The following is a 24,926-nucleotide window of genomic DNA, read 5'->3' on the forward strand; positions in this document are numbered from 1 at the left end:
TCAAATTATCTTAGAGTAAATCACAAAGAACTTCAGCCCCACCAGCATCATGTATCAGAGAGAAGTCAGTTTGCAGCACTGAGTATCCGGCTCATCTGTCAGGATTATTAATCAACCTCAAATGCACTCTTCAAACACCAGTTTCTCTGACAGTACAACAGTCAGTGCCGTCTGATATTATGCAGCATTCAGTCGACTGGAAACACATCACGTGCTGACATAATACCATCAATCAGTTTGTGTGTCTGTGTTTGTTCAAATTGTTTGTTTGGCTCCTGTTTAATCATGAAAATTAACTCACTGACACACCAGCTTTGTGCAGAGAGAGAGAGAAGTGACCGACTTTAGCTGTACAAGAGAGTCCATACACCGATGACAGTTTCTACTTTTCTCACGTCAGCAGATTGTTATGCAATCAGTGTTTTCTTTTCTATTTTCTACAACCCAAAATGTGTCACAGATTCCAGCAGAGACTCACGAAGGGAAAGAAAGAGGCGATAAGAAGGGAAAGAGTAGGGAAAGACATGCAGGGAGCAGGAGGACGAGGAGAGGGGATAGATGGATGATATGAAGATGAGCGAGGGAGAAATGGAGATGGAGACAAAGACGGAGAAGGAAGCGGGTGGGTAGCAGAGAGGAACGAGAGCGGAGGAGAGCACTCTGTCAATATTTCCTCAGGAATGATGGAGCATTAAAAATGGATGAGTGTGTGTTTGTGTACTTCAGTTGCTGCCTCTGTGTGTGTGTGTGTTTGGACGAACAGTAGTTAGACAGTATTAATGTGTAGAGGGCTAACACTTGGTTTTAAGGTTGGATTTAGGGTTCGGATAAGGGTTTGATGGTTAATGGAGTTGAATGGTTACTAGAGAAATAAATATGTCAATGAGTGTCCTCAGACTAGCAGCTCGTCCTCCTGCAGCAGCATGAAGACGTAAAGCCTGTTAACAGAGAATAAAACACCAAACACACGGCCTGTTTGTTTGTTTGTTTGCCATCATCCACACACGTCAGTGAGGCTCAGACTGACCCTCGACTCTGACAAACCGAGTGAGACTCAGACGGCAGATAAACATCCTCCACTTCCTTCAGTCTGTCCTAAAGAGGAAACAACACACAGTCAATAAACAGATTAGACAAGATACTAATGGGAGACGGGATTCAAGAAGTCAAATGTTCTGGTGACAGCAAAACAAAAAAACTCAAAGTGGATGAAAAGGTCAAACTGGTCATTAACGTTTACTGTAACTGTCTGTGTGTAAATGAATCTCTGCATCTGGTTCCTCCACAGCTGATAAAGAGAAACCTGGGAAGAAAGACGACAGCAGTCCTTTCAAAGTCAACGTCTTAGGTAAGGTATACGTGTTCACGTCCAGAAGAGATCTGGGTCTTACCACTCACTGTGTTGTAGTTTTGTCCATCATGTCAATAGAAAGGCATCTAACGGATCAAGAAACATGAGCATTGTGATTAAATTACATCCAAGTCCGATAAGGTCAGTTTGTTCCCAGCGAGCAGGGCGAGTATATTGATCACCGAGATCAGTCGACCGCCGATGACGTGGAGCTCATTCTGAGCGTCGGCCTGTTTCTGTATAGTGATTATTAAAAGAAACAGAGTTCATTCAAATAAGACGACTGCGTCCTCGAATATATCGACAACAAGGGAGAGAGGCAGCGTTTGTGCAGTTATAAAGAAAAGAAAGAAGAAACTCATGTAAAATACCCCCGCATGGCAAAAATCAAAGCAGGACACAGCTTCAGGTGCATGGGTGAGGTCGAAACTCCAGTAACAGAGCAACATGTTTGACCCTGATGAAAACCACGAGGTAAAACACACAGGTCTGCAAACAAAGTTGATCTTTATGCTGCATGTGTTGCAGCTGTGACCTTGTAACTGAAAAATTAGATTTGACATCAACAACATGTTCCAGCTGCAGATGCTACGGCGGCATCAGCATGTGGAGAGCCGTATGTGCAGTATGTATGTGGCAATAACAACTGAAAGTGGCCACTGAAACTCAAAGATGACAGATGATCAGAGATCAGAGCCGTCGTTCAACAGTTGAGATATTTAAATAAAAATTGTAGAGCACAAAAACCTCTCAACTCTTTTTACTCCTATGATACTATATTGTCTAAGTAAAGTACTTTCAGCAGCTGAAGGTAAAACTTCCTGTGGCCTTTCAGCAGCCTGTTAACCTGTGTCTGAACTTACTGAGGAGCAATAACTGCAGGATAAAACTTAATGAAAATCTCCTTACCACCCAATAATGTCCTCACAAGAGGGAGAAGCAAGCAGGAAAATCTAAAGCCTCACAGCTCTGGATCTGTGCTGATACTAAGAATAATGAGAGTACACAGTTTTTTAAGCCCCAGTGCAGTGTGACGCTGTAATTTCTCAAAAGTAAACACACAGATTAGCGGAGCAGAACGAGGGCATTTTGCGTTTCCCATTCAGCTGCACGATACAAATGTTGAGACTTGAGATCAAAGAGGAGATGAAACAGAATCCAGGGGGTTTTATTATCTGCGGCTCACTCCGTGCATTGATATCACCGACTAAAACGTCTCAGGGGGAATAATTCCTCCACAGCTCAGTTAGTTCCTTCACTTTGACTTTTAACTTGGACTCGGAGACTGACAATAGAAGGATCGGATTAAACTCCTGCATTGTCAACATCACAAGCAGCGAAGGACACAGCAGCACATTTGTGCTCCTAATAATGTGAGACACAGGAGCTGAAAAAGTGTGTTCACCTCCAGCGTTTCCTCTCCCGGGTTCACTAGGTGATGGTAATGATCCCTTCCCACTCTTCTGAGGACAAGTACCTCTAAGTAAATAAATCATTAAATCTCAATAATGAATGAATACAACCACATTCTGTCCCGCTCTTAACCTTCAGTACATATTTTTTTATAAAGACTGTGAAACACAAGCAGGTCACATTTAAAAGGTTCAAAAAGAGTTCACTCACATCTATGAATCCCACCACAGTTCAAGAACCTCAGTCTTAATACATCTATAACCCAAGCTAGACCAAGCCCACAGCAAGAGAACTGGACTGTGAACCACATCTAGTGTAGTGGCCAAACCGTAATACTACAACTTCTACATTCATCACATGAAACACAGTGGCCTAAAAAAGCAGTTACAGTATTAAAACATAATAAAATACAACAAAGTCTGGTTCACAGAAAACACACAAATCCATCCATCAGCAGGAATGGATGACACAGCTGGATTTCCTCTCATCATCCGCTGCTCATTGATCATTTCTGTGCAGCATTATGAGCCTTTAGAAAAGAAAAGCAGCTTAGTATGAGCTGTCAGGCGAATTATTGTCATTAATATTTTTATCTCAGCGAGTAGGAGTTAGTAGGAGACTGTTCCCTTCCCTCCCAGGATGTTAAATGACACATTTGTTCAATCTGTAATCGCAGTGTCACAAATTCAGCAGCAAAGGTACCATGTAAGTGTAATTAGTGATTATTTTCTCTTTGTTTGGTGAGTAAAAGACAATAAGTTTATGCTGCACGCAGCATTTCAGCAGCTCAGTGAACACATAAAAAATTAAGACTAAAAAAGGTGCCTTTGATCATTTTACTCCAATTAAAAGACACAAAGTTTGGGAAAACAGTACAAATCATCAGTGTGTTTTAAGTCATAGGTGCAAAACAGTGAATTTTATTTAAGTCCTTGTTATTGAAAACTTTCTTTGTTAATGTGATTGTGGTGGATTGCATCTCAGTCATTTTAACGAGCAGCACAGATTACTTTACAGCACGTTTCTCTTTTACTTTAATGAATTCCAGTGAAGAGACACAGCTCTGTATCATGGAAGAATCCCTTCATCTGCAAAACACTTGTTTTATGATTCATCTGCTCACACAGAAGTCCAGCTTGTGTGTAATCCAACACATAATAATTCAATAGTTTTTTTTTTTCAAATGTTTTTCCAAACATTTAAACATTTTTTTTTAATTTGCCTAAAAACCTTTTGACAACTGAGACATTTAATGAGACGTAGGAAGTTAAAACCAAATGAAAATAACAAAGTGATTCAATGGTCTTTGATAAGACAATATATTTAAGTAAACAGTAGATAATGCTTTGTTATTAAAAAAATAAAGTGACAATCAGTCTCTCACGTTTTAATTTGCTGTGTTCTTGCAGAAACCACAGGTCTGGACCATGGAGATGGTTTCTACGCCGGGATGTCGATCCCCTGCGCTGACAGCTATGTTGGCTTCTGTGTGCACGGGAAATGTGAGATCAAATACAACATGGCCACCTGCAGGTCTGTCACTGATTCTATACTAACGTGAATATTTGAGATACTTTGGCTGAAATTACCTTAATGCACGTGCTGTATATGGAATTGGACATTTCAGGCAGGACAGTAGGACTATGGACGTCACAGGTTTTGTGTTTTTTGATTCGTTAAGTTCACGATTGCTTGGAGAATTTGTTATTGTTTCTTATTAATTACTAACAGCATTAAACATGTGTTTAACAGCAGATTAAACATGTCATGTGTCCGTTTTCTGCTTCCAGATGTGTGTAGCTACCTCACTAATGTCTTCCTATGTGTCCCAGATGTGATGCAGGGTACAAAGGCCCTCAGTGTGAGGAGCCTCAGGACTTCAACATCCTCTACGTGGTTCCCAGTGGACAGAAACTGCACTACGTCCTCATCGCCGCCATCATCGGAGCCGTGCAGATCGCCATCATTGTCGCCGTGGTGATGTGCATCACAAGGTGAGGCAGTGAAAATAATAACAACAATTAATTTACCAATTAAGTAAAATGTATGACAGTTACCACTGTGTGGAAAATCCACTACAGTTGTTTTCATCCACTGTGTGAAATACTCTACGTACAGAGTTACACTCTAGTGATTATCGATCATCTGCTGATGCATAATGTGCATAGGAAGGTGATCAGTAGGATTATTAGATTGCACAGCAGATAAATTTATAGCAACAGTTTCACTTGTCTCATCGTTGTTTTGTTTTTTCTCACCTGGACAAATAAACCGTACTAAAAACAGACACACTGCTCCTCCATCACATACGAGGTGGAGGTGTGACGTGTGTCAGGCTGAGCAGACGCTGCTGGTGACAGTTGAAGCTTAAAGCTGAAGAGAATTAAACAGGATTTTATTTGGCCTTGTTTCTCTCCCTTGAGGCAGCAGACAACTTTACTCAGTCTGAGAAGAAATCAACAGTCTCCACTTTTCATTGTAGAAGATTTTTTAAGCATTTTGACGTAGATCAACTTCACTTGTTATAGAAACATAGAAACCTTTACTTCTCCAACTCTGTGTCTTTATGATTTTATGAGTACAACATTATCACAGTTTCCAAAAAGTGGTTTAGTGGCTGACGTATTTATGTAGGGATAAACAAAAACACTTTCTTAAAACACCAGAGAAGAAGATGAAAATAAATGAATCTGTGTCTTTGTCTCTTTTCAGGAAATGTCCAAAAAACAACAGGGGCCGCCGGCAAAAACAAAACCTCGGACACTTTTCCTCGGACACTAACAACAGGATGGTATAGCCGTGTTTGTTGGTGATTCTTTTTGATAAGTTTTTTCTTACGGCGTGGAAATACCATTTTTTTAACAGTAGATGTGTAATATTATTTTTTTCTCCTGGGAAACCATTAAAAGAAGAAGAATAATATTTATTTAAGGGGCCTTAGTTTCTCTCCTTTTTCGTTTAGGATGGAATTGTTGCGACACTCATTCGCGTGATCACCAGTTTTCTTTTTCTGCTACAAGGAGTCGCACAGACAAAACCCACTGTCACTTTACACCGACACCATGTCTGCTGTCTTAATTACTTTTAACTGCTTCATTAGAGGTTTTGTTGAATGCTTTATAAATATGGTACCTTTGATAAACTGGCTAACAGACTAATGTCTGCCCCCTGGAATGTGCTATTTATTGAAATTGATTATTTCTATGCCCCTCTCTGTTTCACTTTTTACTAATAATGTGCAGCTGATTACCAAATGCAGTTTGTTTTACATTTATTTTTATTTTATTTTTTGTAGAAGGTAAGAAGGGGCCAGCCGGTGACATAGCTATGTTTACACTTATTCTTTGGTATGAAATTCCATGTAAAGACTTCACTGTGTCTAAACAAGCTAATAATTTATTATAATTATGAGAATTATTTAGTTTTTACTTACTTTTATTTTAGCTTTTATTTTAAACATTGATTTCTTAATTCTAGTTCCTGTATATGTGCATGACTTGTGAAAACTGTGTACTGTGGTGTAGACTTAACTTTTTAAAAAAGAAAACCTGGCGGCCTCAACGCCTCCTCCATCCGAGTGCCGGCAAAATCCGAATCAGGCAGAAAAGAATTCGGAAAGTCGAAGGGGAAAGTTTTATTCAGTGTTCAAGAAAGGAATGTGTTTGTAAAGCCGTCTGCTGTCTCTGTCCACACCAGACAAAACAAAACAAAAAAAAAAAAACAGAAGGAACCCGGTAGTCATCACGTTTGGTGGGAAACTTTCGAGTAAGTTATTTTGAACGAGGAACAAGCTGACTGGAACGTTTAGAGGCAGGAATGTTGTTGCATCTCCGTCCATCAATCTGAATTCAGAGGACTGTAGAGGAACAGCGGCGGGCGGGTTTATTTGTGAGTTTGCACGACTATCTGTAAATTGAAGTCAACTCTTAATGGTATTTTATGTAATTGAAAGAAGCCTTGGTTGCTGAAAATTAAGGCTTCTCCTTGAATGTGACAAACTTCTCTTTTTCTTTAGTTTTAGTTTTGCTTTTGCTCCTCAACGAGATGCAAGCACAGAGAACTCCCCCTACAGAAAAGCATTTAATCATCCTACAGATTATATCCTGCCATACATTACACTAAGATGATCACTTTAAGACCCCATTTCTTCCTGGTATGAACCGGTCTTGCAGATATTAGTGGTGTGCAGCTAACTCACTGTCATTAAAGTCTCTTAGCTTAATAAATATTCTGACGTTTTAGTGTTAAACAGTGAAGACAGATACAGTGTACTATATGTAGAAAGTCACTCTGGCTCTTAACAGACAAAAACATATTTCAGATTTGGTCAAACAACAATCACGCCAGTGTCTCAATGGGAACTTCATGCAATGAATGAAAATATGTTTTCTATCTTGTTCCTTTGTGTCCCTCACTTCACTTCAACATTTCCCAGCAAACGCTCACATCACTGTTATAAAAGCACATCTGAATTTACGTTTGTCAACTAACTGACCATTGTAAAGTCAATCAGTCATAAACCAAACCGCCTCCTAGTAGCAGTGATGATGCTGTAATGAAGACATGACTCATGTTTGTTTTAATTCATTCTTCATTTCCTCACATATACTGCTGTGATGGTGTGTTAGTGATTTTCAGTGTTCAGGTCAAAATCCTTTCGTCTTCATTAGTGTTTGGTATCTGGCGGCTTAAGCTTATTTCTGTAGTAGAAATTCTCACAGTATTTTCAAGATATTTCAACTTCAGTCTCGCTGGTTTGCAAATGAGCAAACACACAGCTGCTGTGAAAGTGCATTCATGGGAAGTTATATACAGACATTTTTAGTAAGGCATCTTCTGGAAACAAAAGTGTGTTTTGTTCACAGTAACATGAAAAGTGACTAAAATCTGATGTCAGTCGTTTGCACTTCATTCGTTGTAAGTAGTTAAACAAGTGAACATTCCTGAATTTGAACGAAAAAAAGAGACGTGTGAGCAGTATTTTCTGAATCAGGACCTTGCATCTTAATTAAATGCACATTACTCCAGTCGTGGAATCATAACTGATATCCAACAAAAGAACTGAGACTGAGAGAAGGAGGAGAGAAAGTGACTGAAGAACATGATGTTATGTTTAGTAACACGCAACTAGATAAATAAATAGAGCTCGTGATATAAATATCTGCTCTGCTGTGTTTGCAGTTTTATTTCGTGTTAGTTACTGTTTAACAGCTTGTGCTGCAGTGGCTGGTGCTTTGTCCTAGAATATGGAAAGAAATTGAGAGGAGCGTGGTTTGTGTTTTCACAAAGAGCGATGAACTGAACCGAGACAGACATGACTTAATGATTGGCTTTCCACAATTTGCTCTAAATTATATACAGCGTTGTCTCAGTCTGCTGTCATAGAAGAGTTAATAGGCGACAGAGGCACAAGTGTAGTTTCACTTGTCTCTGATGTTTCTGAACTGTTTCTGGTCTCATCAAACTGCAAAATGGCGGACAGTGAAAACTGCCTTTGCTTATTCATTTGTGCTCATTTACTTCTATATTATACAGCGAATGCTCTTTATTCAGATCGTGTCAATGTTGACGTTGCATGGAGAGACATTGGACGTGAGTTCAAAGGTGAGGACGAAACATTAATTAATGAACCATCTTCAGTTTCTTTTCTTTTTTTTTGCAGCTGGCGATTTAGTAAATGCATAAATATTGCAGCCTCTGCATCTCTGGAGCTTGTGTAGAGTTAGAACAGAGCTACATATATCTAGCAGCACCTTGTGTGCACAATATGTAGAAGAACAGCAGAGGAAATGTGCAGTTTACAGGCATTGGAAGGTCCTGATTCAGTATGGAGGAACAATCAGGTAGTGACACCAGATGTTTGTGAACACAACTTTTAATTTGTGTTTCTTTCTTGGTGAGTACGTGTGCAGGACGAACTGAAACTCTGAGGTTCAACATGCAAGTTCAGGGAAGTGTGTCTTCTCTGTGTGTTTCTAGTATTTACTTTCCATCACAGTTTTTCAGTAATGTCCTAGTCTACGTCTACAGGTCAGCATCCCCACCTTTTCTCCTCTGAGCAACGTGTTTCTACTTGTCGTCAACCATTGCAGCCGTGACTTCTCTAAATGTGACTAGAATGTGTTTGACATGTTAATATTCTGCATGTAGGCTTTGAGAGGCTATTTTTGGTCTCTGACAAAATAAAAAAGGAAATGTTTTTTTAATGTACACTGGGGTGCAGATTTGTCATTTGACTGAAGTGTTCCTTCTATTTCTCTGTGTCCTGTGAGGTTCTGTCTTTGATTTGTGTTTCACTGTTTCCCCTTCTCACATTGTACAGAGCATCCCACTTCCTGTGATGGATCAATGATGTTTTGTTCTCAAAATACTTTGTGAGGGTGTGTGTGTGAGTGAGTGTGAGTTTGTGATTTGACTGTAGAAACACCAATTATTGAGATGACCTGTGTGATCAGTCACAGGAGACTTTCCTCAACAGGGACGCCATGTCCCAATTCCATACTAAGTACTGACATTAAACAGTGTACCATCCTCTAATGTTGACAGTCTTATTATACTTTTAATTGTAATTTAACTTTTACAAAGATGAATGTCCATATTAAACAGTGCCAGCGTTCTAAAATGAAAGCTGCACATACTGTATGTAGAAGAAATCTCAAATACACGACTCCAGATTTGAATGAGACTTTATATTTGACTAAAATAAGAACTTTACTGATTCACTTTCCTTTAGCTCACTAAAACAGAGATATTGGACCTGCAGAGAGAGCACATACTAACTACTAACAACTAATCTTTCAAATGAACAAAAGGTCTGGTTCTATGAAGTGAACGACTTTTATCATCACTATTCTCCACCACAAGCCCGACAATCAGAACAGAGTGGGCACAGGGAGGGGGGGGGCATTAGAGAGACAGGAGCTAAAACAACCCGTTTCAGACAGAGGGAGAAACGATGCACGTAATAAAAGCCCATTATAAGAAAAGTAAGCCGTGTGTGGAATTGTAAGGCATCCAAAACGATTTCAGCTCCACAATGAAACCATATACCTGAAACTATGCATTAGTTATAAAAGCTGAATATGGCCTTTAGCCATTGTCACCGTTATTAGTCCCCACCCACCTGTCAGGCAGGATGGGCTACATAATTAATTGACACTCCAGCTAATTAAAAAGTCAGAACCAGAGCAGAGGTCACTGCCTCTCTGCATGAAAATAAACCAACGTGTGTGTCGTACGTTTCTAGTAGGGGCGCTACTCCCGGGTAAATATAGAGTTATTGACTGGAGGTGGTGGGTGGAGGTGTGGAGCTGAGGGTGAGGGGGGTGTTCAGGGACAGAAGCAGCTGCTGGCTTCAGTCGAACACATCACGCCATTACTCAGTTCAAAACTACCACAATATCATGATTCATTCAATAAAAAGCCTGTAATTCTAAACTAGTGTCTGTCTCATTGAGCTGAATGTCTCCACACTACACACCGCTGAAAACTGAAGGAGTGTGAGAAGCTCGAACTGTTCTGGTCAGAGGTAAATTTTAAAATGGAAAGTCCGAAGGAGGAACGAGTCAAAATATAAGTGAATCTCTTTATCTTGTTTATTTTACATATTGATGCTAACAAGTGGCCCCCAAGTGATACAGGCTACAGAGCCACTTCTACACGAGGCCCTTGATCCAAATGTTGTTATTGCTGCTTAGGTTAAATCTGAGCACGTTGTCATTTTGAACTTCACCAGTGTTCACACCAGAGCTGGACACACATCACTTACAAACCTGAACACAAAAAAACACTGGCTCTTACTTGAAGATCGGGATAATTCCCCGCACTCAGTGGCAGTTCAGATGAGTGAGTGTTGAAATATAGTGTCACTGGGACACTCCCCATGCTCTGGAATTGTCATCCATCTATATAAAGAGTTTCAGATCTCAGTCTGTTTGGACTCTGCTGCCCAGGGGAAATTTAAAAGAGCAGAGCTGCGATGTTGAATCCCCATAAAACATTCCATCACCGTGTAATCAGAGCAGACAACTGCAGCTTCTTTCGATGCATAGCTGCAGAATGACTCTTAAGCTGTTGTTGATGTACATGCTTCGCAGCTGCAAGCGTGAACGCATGAGCAACTAACGGAAAATTATCAATCAGTCTGCGTGGGACTCACGAAGCGGAGCGGGACTTGGACTGGAAGTTCCATCATCTGCTTTTGCATCCTCCCAAAATGTCAGAGTGTCACCTTACTTTTTATTTTTAGCTGAGGGGGTTTCGTGTGAGCTTTGCCGCTCCCTTCCAAGTTTATCGCCTGGCCCACATCCTGATGAGGGCTGAATTCAGGTTCCCTTTGGATCCTGAAACCTTTTTAAAGGCAGTAGGTGGAGTTTCGCCTTTCTCCTGTCCCCAGACCTGAGTTTGGGTCACAGTGGTTGGGTGTTGCCACTCGCCAGTCTCCTTGCTTGTAACAGTTCTGGTCCCATTTGCTATATTAGACCATATATCTTCAGTTCTCACAAATTTTAGGCAAGAAACTTAAGATTTATCAAAACTCTGCAATGGACCAGCACAAGTATCGCACAGCGGGTGTCCAGGAGAAGCTGGAGATCATTGGGGTGGAGGATGAGGCTGGGAACCCCATCAGCGCCCTGACCATCCTGTCCCTGCTGGAACGAGTGGCTGGGATCATCGATAACGTCCAGTCCAGCCAGCAGCGCATGGAGGAACGTCAGCTGGAGCTGGAGAACAACATCAAAACCATCCAAGGTGATGTCCTGAAGCTGGCCAAGGACCACACCGACACCAGCGGCACGGTGGAGAAGCTTCTACAGAAGACTCGCAAAGTCAGTGCCAATGTCAAGGAGGTCCGAACACGTGTTGAGAAACAGAATAGTCGAGTCAAGAAGGTTGAATCTACACAGGACGAGCTGCTCACCCGCAACAAGTTCCGAGTTGTCATCTATCAGGTAAGCAGAGGTTTGGATGAGACTGCTGCAGAATGTAAAAAGTTAAAAACATTTCCCAACTTCAACTGAGGAAACCTGAGTCGACTTTTTGACAGAACTGCACAATGAAAAACAAAAGAGACCAAAAAAAATGTCAGATGTTAGTACAACAAAATAATAAGACAGGATACTCTACTTTGATAAGCATTCTTCACAGTTTTCCTGACAACTCTTCAATTAAATCATTAATGTGGTTTTTCACTCACTCCTTTAAAACAATATTTTTGTGTGTTTGACGTATATACGACATGAACAACTGTGTCTTTAAAGCTCATAAAAACCCCTCATGTGGGTGTGGTTCAGTTGGATGTGACTGGTTCAGCCTGCCAATGTACTACAAGCAAACAGCCCACCATGAACATGTGGTGATTCAAATGAAGCTGAATCCTAATTGATCCGTAGAGACACCCATCCATCCAGCCAACATCATATTTGTCCAACTGTGATACAACTAAGCAGAAATGCAGAGAGCCTTCATGTAAAACTGATCAATTTTTGCATAACATCGTGTGTTTATGCAGAGCTCCACCCTTCACAATTAGAAGCTGATGGAGGAAATGGTCTTTAGGGGCTTTAAAAACCAACTTCAAAACTAATAAGGGTCCCTGAATATTGAGGTAGAGCAGCTCCGCTTTCGCTTATCAGATCCTGGGTCTCATCCAGGTTTTCGTTTATGAGGAACTGGAGCATAATTAGGTATAAAAAATAAAGTAGCTTTATTCCCTCAGGCAGTAAACACTGTGCCAAGCAGTGAGATCTTAACTCAAATTAAGTCTTACTCAATCTATTAAGTGATGGACACAGTGAGAGGGCAAACGGGGGTGTGAGGAAATTAAGGCTGTCTAAGTTCTGAAGCTTAAGAGCTATTGACTCCGTATCAGTGCCAATTTATTGCAAAGCATCATCATTACATTGATACAACATAGTCTCATTAAATATGTAGCGCAAACACTCCACCGAACACAATTATTTGACCGTTTAGAAACTGCAAGCCTTTAATCATCAACGTTTGCATGATCAAATCTTTTCTGCTGTGTCATTTCTTAACATGGACGATTAGAAAATAAACCAAGTGAGGTGTCTTATCTCCAAACACACACTTGATGCGTCCTTTCAAAGCGCAAAGAGAGTGAGAATACTTTGAAGCACTTGTGTTGATTGATGACACTGTCATTGTTAAAGAGATGGACAGACTTTATAATAGCATTAAATTGGAGTGCCGTGGGATTTTCGCTTGAAGCAGTCAGTCAGCTGAGACAGACAAAGATATTTCTTTGAACTCGAAGAACTTTTAATGGTGATCAAAGACACTGCACATTGCTGCAAGCCGTAGGAGAGCAGCTTTGGTCTGGAGAGAGGAGAGGAGTGTCAAAACTGATCTGTAGGCTCAAGCAGAGACATTCAGCATCTAGAGTGGTGTTAGGCATTAGCGTTTTTGTTACATGTCAATTATTAGATAGTAATTTGATTAATTACTAATTAGTTTGGTAATAATTTAGTTAGTAAGAGCCATACAAGGACTGGAAGACTAAAATTGAACCCTGTGTTTCTGTCCCCACCTGCTATCTTCTACAAACTAAATTAGAAGCCTGTATTCAAAATCTTGAATTCAGGCTTCAAGTCATTGTGGGATACGTATAACTGCAAATACGTTTACAAATACTAGAAAAATATGAGATTTGTCTTAATATTGAGTTAAAAGCTGTATAAAGTAGAGATGCTGTCCTCGTTAACGTCCAGACTTCAGAATAGTAACCAGAGTGTTATGTGCAACGAACAGCTGCTGTGGATCCGTGACAGAAAGACCTATTCTGGGATGGCAGCATTCTCGCTCTCTGGCAGCAGGGACATGCTATAAACTGCTGTCAACAAGAATCAGGGTCTGACGTGACAGCTTTTCACATGGGGTCAATATACAGAGAGGGAGAGGGCGGTGTCAGTCATCTCTACTGTAAGTTGGAGGTGTAGCTACCACAGATCAGTTTTGATCCAGCACATTCCCTAACTCTGTGTTTGTGGTTTGTTCCTGGTCACACTCCTCTTGGTAAATGCAATACTTGCCACTGCTGACTGGAAACCCCCACTCACAAGCTTTGCCATTTCAAACATGCCCGTCTCATATCCAGATATCTTATGGCACTTATGTAGTCATGACATACTTCCACATCCAGACAGATGAACATTATAATACCTACTGTAGCTCTTCAGCTGTTAAATGCACCAATTTCTCCATCAGTTGGTGAAGTAAAGTGAAAGTTCAGAGCTTGTTTGATGAAAATAGCTGCCTGCTGCTGGAAGCACTTAGACAGGAGGAAATTGGCATTAAACAATGTAAGAAAGCTCCTTAGAGCTGAGTAAGATTGCAGCTGTGGCGTTTGTGACACCTTTAACTTACACTCAGTCATTTCATGGTCATTGTATTGGAAAATATAAAAAGTATTCATTAATGCAGCTTTTAAGTTTTAAAAATGTAAAACACATGAACTCAGATCAGTGACTGATGTTGAAATAGTGCTGTCACATTATATTCAAAAAATAGTTTGAATCTGGAACTTAATTAACTTCCAGAATATAAACTTAAATAGTGAATGTCATGGTGTATTCATGACCTGTTAACCAATCAGGATAACTAATACTGACTGAACTAATCTGATGATCGCAACACATAGCATCTTTGAATAAAGCAGATTAAGAGATATAGTTTTGTGAAGATAGCCGCAACATTGTGGTGTTCTGCAGCAACTATGGACAAATTAGAGTTGCTGTAATAGCATTTTTTATATTTTAATGGCACGAGACAAGAAATTCCCAATTTCCAGTGTAAACACACCCTCAACCAGTGCAGATGAAGCTGACATTTGCGTTCCAAATAAATCATTGACAATGTCGCTACATAAATGAACGTGACATGATCTACAGCCACCTTCTACTGCTCCCAGTGGCTAAAAAAACAATCAGTTCAGGTTAAATAAATTGTGTTCCCACGTACGATTAATAAACTCCTCTATATGCATTTTATTGTATTCCTGTGGAGTCAGTCCAGGTTTAGTTCAGTCTGGTCTTGGGCGGCTCTCCTGCAGGGGAGACAGTCGCAGTGTTGAGTTTCCTCATGACTGATGTGCTGTCGGTTATTCTGAGGCCTCCGTTCATCTCCTAATATAGAGCTTCAGCTGCAGTCGTTTAAAAGGAAGCAACTAGCGGTTTGTCAGAGACAGTCAGTCGTCGCCAGCGGCTGAATAATGAAGGCCGGGACAGTGGACAGTAATAAGAAAAAGATAAATAGCTGCTGGTTTAGACCCAGGGCCACTCTGCCTTCACTGTTGTTCACACTACACTGGACATTAGAGGACAATGTGTAATTTTAGAGGAGTCTAGATTGTGATATTTCAGCTGTGTGGCAATGAAAGAGGCCGAGCAATGACAAGTTATGAGTTTAATTGTCTGCAGGCGAAAACACAAAAGGGTCACACAGCTAATGTTGCTATAACTTTATATAACATCAAACATCTTTGCAGAGCTATAAGTTCTTTAGAAGTTGCAAGATCACTGATTTGAACTATTTATGTAACATTCGATAATGTTTTAATTTACGAGTGAAACAAATGAAATGTTCCTTTTGTTAGAGAGATGTGAAAGGTTTTAATCAATGAAAAGTAATTGTGTCTGACGGCTCCCAGCAAAAAGCGTCCTCCTCAAAGCCTCTCATTTAACTCCAGTACGTCCAACACATATACAATTGTTTTATAATTGTTAATCCATTTTTCAATACTTGCCCGTTCCTCTTTGTTACAGTTTTATCCAGATGTGAGATTGGTCTAGTCAAGAGTAGATTGATTCCCAGTCATGCATATCACAACCCCCTGAGTGATGAATGCACACGTGTCTGTATACATACATTGCTTTTCTGCTGTGTGATGTCAATTTGACAATACCAGACCATCTCTGTTACATGGAAACGCGGCTCTCTTAAATTGAATTTGTGGAAGCTGTCAGCACAGGGTGTGGATCTTTTGTCTTGTACGCCCATCTCTCTCCCCCCCCCCACCCCCCCCCCCTGTTCATGTTTCATCCCTTAATACCTGAAGAGTAGAGGCGAGCCTCTTGGTGCTGCCTGCTTGATTTACAAAAGTGTAGCCTGTGTCTAATAGTGACCATTAAAAAAGGAGAATAACATTTGTTTGACACTTCTTAGCTGAACTGTTCAAACTGTGTAACTACAGCGTGACTGATACTCTGCTTGGTGGTTAGTGTGTGTCCTAATATAATTACTGGCTTTGTGTTTGGGGAACGTCTCTGCTGGTGGTTGTGGCAGCAGAGTCTAAGCTTCCAGCCAGTCCCCCTCTCACTCGATCCCAGCCCGAGGTTATTAATACAAGCCATGACCCACATTCTGCATCTGTGTAATTACTATGTCATTCACAGAGTGTGGACGTGCTCTGACGACTCCTTACTGATTAATGAGCGAGATCATTGCAGGTGGCCACAGCTTAATTAGGATTAATTGGCTGTCACAACCAAAGTCACCTGTAGGGCGCAGCAGGTGGAGCAGGCCTGGGAGGAGGTTCTTCCAACAGCTGGTTTGTTTGTGTTGGTCATCAAGAAACATCAGGAAACATATGACGGTCGTGTTTCTTATTCTTATTCTTATTATAAAAGGTTTAGAATAGTGAAAAGAATTTGTGTTAATATTACCTGAATCTGTGTGTTGATTAAAAACACGTTTAAGAGAAACAATTTTTATGCAAACTCTTATCTTATCATCACATTAGAGGGTTCATCTTAAGTCCTGTCAATTTTAAAAGCATGTTTGCTTTTATGAATTTCAGATTTCATGCTGTAACTCATTTAAACAGGACATGCTTTTAAAACAAAGCAGTTCAATTATGCACACAGATGGACTCGATAAATTAATGCTGAGCCCTAAGTGCTTTTAAAAAAACTAACTGAAGCTGAAAAAAGTTGACTCAGTGAGGATAAATTGGTCAAATAAATGTTTATATATTTTTTCTATTAGAGATACGAGAGTTCAGTTGTTGGAGGTTCATTAAAAGCGACAATAAAGTAGGGTTTGAAATTGAAGACTTTAACAAAAGTATTATTATACCTGCAAATGAAAACCTATAATGTACTGTAGGATCAGTCTTCAACTAGAAATCAACCTAAACCAGTGTCTGCATGGAAAGAAAGAAATGAAAGTTGATGGCATGATTTGAAAAATGGTCTGAGCATGAAAACTATTATGCAAATCAGAGTTAAAGGTTTAAATTGTATAAAATGACCAGATTTGTCCTTTGAATAGGAGATAATATCAGACACATGAAGATGTCTCAGTGCAGGTTTGTTTTTACCTTTTAATATTTACCTCTGGTGTAAACATTAAATATCATAACATCTGTATCTGATCTTATTTATATGAAGTGAATGAAATAACAATTGGGAGAAGGCATCTGGTCTTCTCCCACTGGAGTGAGGTTGTATCACTCTGTTGGATTGTTTTTTGTTGGCTGTTGTATTTCTGTATCACAGAGTAATAGAGTCTCAGTTACTGCTCGTGTTTAAAAATAGAAAAACTTGATCTCATGAAAATGCCAGCGTGTTTGAGGCAAAAGGTCGCACAGGTCAGCGCTGGCAGAGTTCCTCAAAGGAATATCATGTTTTCTATCTGAACTTCTATCATCTGAATGAGCGTAACTTATCCCTAATGGAGGATAGAGGCGGATCTAAAGATATGGAGCTGTTTTGTTTCTGTGTTCAAGCAAACTACATACAGGTTCCTTAGCTCAGAGCTTAGAGCACTGCTCTTGACTTCCATTTTAAACTATATCACTATAGTTTAGTTGGTAGGGCAGCTGTCCAGTACACCCTGTTGGTGGTTTGACTTCCAGTTCCTACTTCCTGCCAAAACGTCCTTGGATGAGACCCTGAAATTTTGGTGCCATACACACAGCTGCCTGCTCATCAGAACCTCCCCAAGGGGCTCGATGACATGCACATTTTTATTATTCATAAAAAAAATACTCACAAAACTAATCACAATCTGGATGAACTTTAGGTCATTGTTTTCTAAAAAATGAGACCAGTTTAATTTATGTCTGGTTTACATGTTGCAGCTTGTTAGATAACAAACTACTACAAACAACATTGTTCAAAATAGACAGATACAGAAACAGCACTAAAAACCCACAGTACGCTGCCTGCATCATACGAGTTATGTTTTCCTGACTACTAGACATGATACAGAGACTAAATTTACTAAAAGGACCTCTCCATCTATGTCCTTCTCTGCAGGGTGAGACAGAGGTCCCATCAGTGGCCGTCACCAAATCCCCTAAAGGACTCGGCCTGGAGGGGCTGGAGATCGAGCCTGACTCATACGACGTCCCTGCCGACCTCTCCTCTGATGAGGAGTATCTGAGTGTGGACGAAGCTGACTCCTCACGAGCTGCTCGCCTGAAGAAGTCAGTCGTGAAGAGCACAGAGAGCCTGAAGGCCGCCTTCTCCAAGGAGAACATGAGCAAAACCAAAGACAGCCTGGGCACCAAGTTCCACAACCTGGGTGAGAAGGTCATGCCCCCCGAGCGGAGAGAGAAGATGCACCAGGCCGGAGAGCGGCTGAAGCAGTCTGGAGAGCGGCTGAAGGAGAACATTGCCAAGAAAGCGCCAAACAAAGAGACCTTCCGCATCAAGCTGAAGAAGGAAAGAGCTGTCGCCGAGGGCCAGGAGGGAGCCGAGGCCGAAACCGAGCTCCACATCCAAGGCAAGGACGAGGACCCACAGGCAGCAAGTCCAGGAGTCACATACACAGAGGTCGCGATGGAAACAAAGAGAGAGGGCCCAATAGAGGACGCCAGCGCCAAACGGATAGAGGAAGATTACAGGAAGTAGATCAGACCGGAAAGGACAGTGCGGACATGAAGAGGAAACATTTAGGAAGAATGTCAGAAGAAATGTTTGGTATAGGGGTGAATACTGACTCAAAAAACACCAGAGTAAGCACTGGTTATTTATTTCAACTGCTAATTTAAGTCAAATAAATATTTTCTATTCATAGTGTTGTAACAGTGATTTTATTTAAAATCACTTGATCCAGTTTAAACTGAGACATGAGCGTGAGAATCTTTGCTTGTCTACAAATTCAAGTTTAAGGTTTTAAATTAAAGATCACTAAAGAGGCCACTGTGATGAGTTTGACTAATTTCTGAATCCAAATTTAAGAGATGTGAGATTGTTAACAGGATACGTGGTGTTTAGAAACCAGGATCCAAGAGGTGAATTTGTTTAAGGGAGGAAGAAGACGAGAAGAGCCTGACAAAACTTTGAGAAAGGACGATGAATGTTAAAGTGATGTTTGTATCTTGATCTTTAATTTGGATGTACATATGATGCCAAACGCAGAAAGGTGAAATCTGTGAAGGTCTCAGCTGGTCTCTGAGAAGCCTGGTGAGAAAGGAACATTACATAAATAAAAGGTCAGACTGGTTTCTGTACACTAAATAGTAGAAGCAGGAGGGAGATGAAGTTAAAGTAAACTTTGTGGTGCTAGAAAGCCTCATCAGTGAACGCTTGGAGGAACTTTAAAGCTGCACGACACATCGAGATTTAATGTAAATTGAGGTTTTACCCAAAACATTCAATGAAACTCTGATGAATCTGTGTTCATAGCATGTGGGATAAATGCTAAATGAATCTAGAGATGAACCACAGGAAGAGAAATGCATAAATAAGGAAACTTTGAATGCAGCAAACAGGTGTCTCTTAATCTCTTCTATGAAGTTGTTGGTGTTTAGAAAAAAGCTTCAGGTTTGACTGGACAGAATGGAACTAGTAATAAAACTTTTCATGAACCTTTGCGCGGTCCCTCCAACTAGTGGTGATGAAAAGCTTATCTTGACTGACATATTATAGGCGGCGTAGACTTAAGGCAGTTAGAGACACAGTGCTGGTGGCTTCAAAGCTTTTTTGTGTTTATTTTATTTTATTTTTTGTGGATTTTTTTTTTTTTTTCCAATTTTTGCTGCTTGATATTCACAGTTTGTTTTGAAGCTCGGTGAGTTTACTTTGCTGGAGTGACTACTGAAGTCACAGCTCTCATGAAAGGAGTGTTTTTGGAGCTTCAGTCACTAAAATGCTCTTAATATTTTCTGTAGAAGCTTGTGCTTATTTAGTGCTGTCATTATACATTATTGCAGTGTCTTATTATGAAAACACACTTCCTGTATAGCTTTAATCTTTTTCACAACCTGACTTTATTTACATCCATGTATTGCTGCTGGCGAGTGAATATATTGCAGTAGATTGGTAGGAAACGATAAATATATGTAAGGGTTTCATTTCTTCTCTTCTTATTATGTTGAATTATTTTCACATTTTTGATTATGGCTTAGTTTCCATATTGTGTTTTGTTTCCATTTATACAATCCAGTTTTAATTCTTTACATTAAAACTGAGCTCAGCAGTCAGCTGGCTGAAGACCTGTGTTGTCCTTTTGACCTTTTCTCTATAAGCAGCACCACATATTAATCATTTTGTGTTGTTTTGTAGAAATACATTTTTGAGAAACCTCCACGCACCTATAGCAACTCTTAGATAACGCCACCTCATCATATTGTGTATATAATATATAACACTGGAAGTTAAACTGTGACTTTTTTCCAGTGTACATTTCAACTTTACTTCACAGTAAAGTCAGACACACATAAAGTCAGCTGAAACCACAGACACACTCAGTCTATGTAGGTATAATGTATGAAATTAATAATAATTACAGTTTTAATTAGGTCTGGCACTCGCTAATCGGACTCAGACACTTGTGTGTAACAGAAGCGACAGAAGCTCAGACCGTTTCACCGCTCTGTCTCTGTTGTCCACTGATCTCATCTATCTGCAGCTCAGATTAAATCACCAACTTGATGTTGGCTCAAGCAAAACACATTCACTCAACTGAGTCAGCAGAGTCCTGCAGACTCACCTCTCTGCCAGTGCCGGCCTCTAAATGAATTGCCAATCATTCAGTTTCGCCCCGGAGGGAATTTACAGTTCAACTTGTCTCTGTTTGGCCAGAGGTCACAGCAGCCATTTGTCAAGTGTGAATTTATTGGCCCTAAAACAAAGACCGGGGGCCTTTTTCCTTTAAAGAGTCCAATCAAACCAATCGTCTGCAAAAAAAACCTTCTAAAGATGAAAGATGATAAAAGCAGCTCTGGCAGATGACTTACCTCCGTTATCTACACAGTGTGTCTGTTGACTTTTATATTTGATTTAAAAGAGGTTTGGTTGGCAGACATTTTATGTTTTATTCACTTAAACATATGGCTTTGTGTAGGTCCACTTTAAACAGAAACCACGATGAGGATGCCAACATGTCTTTCTGTCTGTGTGCATGCACCATCTTCATGTTGTACTGAACAAGAAAAGACAACGTGTGACTGTGCAGAGCCCCAAATAAAGAAATCAGCACCTCACACACCAGAGTTTATTCCAGGTTACACTGAGAGGACAGATTTGATTCCTAAGAAAACCCTGTGAACCAGGCTTCTGAATCATCCGGTAAGTTCTGTAAGGGAGCCTGTTCTGTCTTTAAGTCAGTGTGTTGAATGTGATAATGAATCTGACTATAATCTGCTCTCTGCGTCTGCAGGTTGTCAGCTGCTCTGTCTAATTTCAGGGCAGCGGCTTTTAATAACCTTGACAAACTTGGAAAGATGACACCTCCACTGTCTGCACCTCCTGCCGTACATTTCGGTCATCGCCGGCGGGCACCTGTGTTTCACCGTTACCAGGTTGTCACGGCAACTGAACCCATCAAAGCTTCAGCGTCGTGCGGAAAAATGATGTTAATTAATTAGCCCTCATTTAGACAGATCTGTGATTTGGAGCCACATGATAACTGTGCTGCTGCATAGCTGCATTGACAAAAAACATAAACCAAAGCCAAAAACCATAATTTTGATTTATTTCAGACCTTACGAGAGAGAGGCAGAGAAAAAGAGATAGAGACGCCACTGTGAAGTGATTGCATTGAGCTCCATCTGTTTGTTATGCATTAGCTGAGCACAATTGAGCTCTTCAAGCAATCTGTTGAAGAGAAACGGCCTCGGGTGATTCAAGCACAGAGAAGGGAAAGAGGAGTGCTGTCTGCTGATCCATGGCTCTATTAAGACATTTTCATCTTCTCCTTCAGAGTGTGAACACTTCTTCTGTGCCAGAACTTGAATAGCCTGCACATTTTTATCTTTTTTTTTTTTTTTGAGAAGCCTCTGTGGGATCGACTCGTCAAATCAGTTCTTTGCATTTACACATTTACAGGCAGGATTTCCATTTACATTTTGTTACACAGAGCAGGAGTGAAGTGAGAGTCGTGTTGCATTCTGGACTCTTTTCTTTTATATTCCACGCGACCTGCCACCTGACAAGCCAAACTCTCCAGCTACAATCCAGGAAATGTTTTTTTTAAAATTGTCCTGTGACTGTTGTTTCCTTTGTCTTTGACAGCTACAAGAACATAGAAGAAGACGCAATTTACTGACAATAGAAAAAAAAAACAAAGTGCAGAAGAAAACTGACTGAGAGAGATGGAAAAACATGCTGCATTTCTGCAATGTCAACAAGCATCAACCTTGTTTCCTGGAAAGTTCGTTTTGCAACTAATTTACAACAGAAACACTGACACTGACTGGAGTGACACTCCTTGACATCAGACTTCACACAGCTCCCTCTGGAGGCACTAAAGACTTTACACAACTTTTTTCCACAGTACTTTCCTAAAAGCTGTAGAAACATTCTTGGATGGAAACCTGTGGTGTACTTCTTAACATAAGGAGGAAGCATTTCTGAGCCAGGGTGTTTATACTCAATTCTCACAGTGAATATCATTTCATTTTCCTCAGGATCTGTTCAGAGGAACTAAAGCATGATAAAAACATTTTTATGGTTCCATTTAGGCACTTTGAGTTGTCGATTAAAAATGGATTACAGCAGAAGGAAATGTTTGCAGAAGCATTACATGTCTTTGAGTGGACTCTAATTTAGTAACAGTACACTTGGTGGTAACGTAACAGATATTTTTATTAATTCAAAGCAACATTTGGAGGTGGAGGTGACACAGAGGTGAATATGTATCAGAGTCATCACAGGTGAGACACTTGGCCAGCCAGTGGGAGAGAGGGAATGACTGGTGAGTAGGAAGGTGGCGTACAGCAGGTGAGTATGTTGGTGTCAGATCTCAGCAGGTGAGTGAAAGGATGGTGGCAGCAGGTGGAGAAGGCAAAATGGTTGTATCCACCGTGTGGCTGCAGACTGTGTCTGCAAACAGAAACTCCAAGACAGAGTGGGTGAGTGGGAGAATGTTAAAGCATAAAACACACAGTGTCCCCCGATTCCAGCGTGTGACGATCGATCTGGCTCCGAGGAGCTCATTACCCGATGGGAGTTAGCAGGTGATAACTGGATGGTACTAAGTGCAGGGGGAAAGCAGCAAACTAAAAACAGGTAAGTGAATTACAAGTCAAGGAATCCAGGAAATGAGAGGCACAACCATGACAAAGGGTTAAAAAAGTCAACCAAAGATGGTGGTCTCTAATTTAACTGTTTGTTTTCTACACCGAAGGACAATAGTAGTGTTATTTGGCACAGTTACATAGTTCTGGATCCAGACACTGATCTGATCTCCTGTTCAGAAGCATTTTCTCAAAACCATGTAAATTGTATCATTGTGAATGTTCTTGTGAGTGAAAGTGTGACTGGAGGTCTCACTGCGTGGAGTCTCGTCACTTTTCAGGAAGCATAATGTCTCATCAAGCTGTGAAGAGGAAAGCTTTTTCTTTCAAAAATGACAACTCCAGTGTTTGAAATGATGTATACCTTCTGTTAGGAAAGACGGGAGAGGAAGTGGAATACTAATGAAGCTGTGAGTCAATCTCATTTCTGTGCTCACACAACAGTAACTATTAACATCATCATCATCATCAGAATTAGTTTTCCTTTCTAAGAGCTTTTTGCTCTGGAATCAGCAGCTGCAGGTTCAGCTGATGATTCTCTTTGGGTTTGTCACTACTGGAGATTGTTTAGCAATATAAAAGTTATAGATACTTGAAAGGACCATTCAGTAGCCTTCCTTGACCTTTGCTGACCTCTGTGAGAAATAAATTAAAACTGCAACAACACCCCCGAAGCGTGCTCAGTAATTATTATCTGATATCATTAAAGCTGCACTGATAGATTTTTCTGTCCACTAGGAGGGGGAAATAACTCTGCAACAATGTGGTGGACACACAGTATTTCAATACTGCAACACTAAGCAGCATCAAATGTGAGTGGCGTCCACCTGATTTTGGTCTCTTGCCTGTTTCAATCAGGTTTTTCTTCTAAAATTACATTAAGCAGCCACTTTTATTCAAAGTAACACACTAGTTAATGGAAAATTTACAACTAAAGGCAGAGAAAGCATAAAGAGGTCTTGCCTAAGGACCCCTACTGGAGACTGCACCCAGGATTCAAACCCCTGCAAGGAGGGCAGCAATGTTACCACAACACTATCCAGCTACCATAGAGCAGAAGAGACCTGCAACTTTCTTCAGCTCCTAGGCTCTTACTCTGTCTGACTGCTGTTTGGTTCTGAGAAAGCTGTGTACAGTGGCTCTCTGAGAGTTTTTTGATAAAAAAAATAAAAATAAAATGCTGCCTGCCGCTGCTGGAAACACTGACGAACCAGACAGGAAATGTAATGGAAAACTGGGAGATAAAAGAGGCTAAGAAGCTCAGTAAAGCTGCAGAGATAATGACAACTTAGACTCCAGAGGACTGGCTGCACAGTGCATCACTTCGCGTTTACACTGTTATATTGTGAGTTTTCATTAACTCATAATTTGGGCCCAACTTGTGTATAACTCAACTGTGTTATTATTGAGTCTTTAATCTTTATCTATCTGCAATTCTAAGTGGCACTAGGCATGATGGGAGCATCACTTCACCCCCCTCTCTTCTTACCCTGATGCACCCATCACTCTAGAACAGGGTAAATCTGGACTCATCAGACCAGATGAGCGCCTTCCACTGGACAGTTTTAGTTCTTTGTTATTAGTAGGTTTTTGTTCTTAGTATCTTTGCTTGATTCATACCAATAATTCGACCCTTCAGAAACAGATTCACACCTTTTCCTTAACCACTGGATGTGT

At 40.5% G+C, this 24,926-nt stretch overlaps 2 protein-coding genes across 2 annotated transcripts in view; both read left to right on the top strand.

Annotated features, from left to right (window-relative positions):
* Positions 1-9,156, top strand: part of tmeff1a (transmembrane protein with EGF-like and two follistatin-like domains 1a) — a 67,122-nt gene extending 57,966 nt beyond the window's left edge. The window contains exons 7-10 of the mRNA XM_026374881.1: positions 1,289-1,348; positions 4,174-4,297; positions 4,597-4,758; positions 5,477-9,156. Of these exons, the coding sequence (XP_026230666.1) occupies positions 1,289-1,348; positions 4,174-4,297; positions 4,597-4,758; positions 5,477-5,561 (431 nt within the window). The 3' untranslated portion in view covers positions 5,562-9,156. The remainder of the gene's footprint in view (positions 1-1,288; positions 1,349-4,173; positions 4,298-4,596; positions 4,759-5,476) is intronic.
* A 2,010-nt stretch (positions 9,157-11,166) lies between these two features.
* Positions 11,167-20,150, top strand: cavin4a (caveolae associated protein 4a). The gene is made up of 2 exons (XM_026374887.2): positions 11,167-11,715; positions 18,043-20,150. The coding sequence occupies exons 1-2, from the start codon at positions 11,308-11,310 to the stop codon at positions 18,637-18,639; spliced, it is 1,005 nt and encodes a 334-aa protein (XP_026230672.1). The 5' UTR covers positions 11,167-11,307; the 3' UTR covers positions 18,640-20,150.
* The last annotated feature ends 4,776 nt before the right edge of the window (positions 20,151-24,926 follow it).

Source organism: Anabas testudineus, chromosome 17 (genome assembly GCF_900324465.2).
Source record: "Anabas testudineus chromosome 17, fAnaTes1.2, whole genome shotgun sequence".
NCBI classification, from domain to species: Eukaryota; Metazoa; Chordata; class Actinopteri; order Anabantiformes; family Anabantidae; genus Anabas; species Anabas testudineus.

Excerpts from the sequence above, each read along its gene's own strand:
- cavin4a (XM_026374887.2), top strand. The coding sequence starts at position 11,308 with ATGGACCAGCACAAGTATCGCACAGCGGGTGTCCAGGAGAAGCTGGAG. Across the intron at positions 11,716-18,042 it reads TCCGAGTTGTCATCTATCAG|GGTGAGACAGAGGTCCCATC; the intron begins GTAAGCAGAGGT and ends CCTTCTCTGCAG.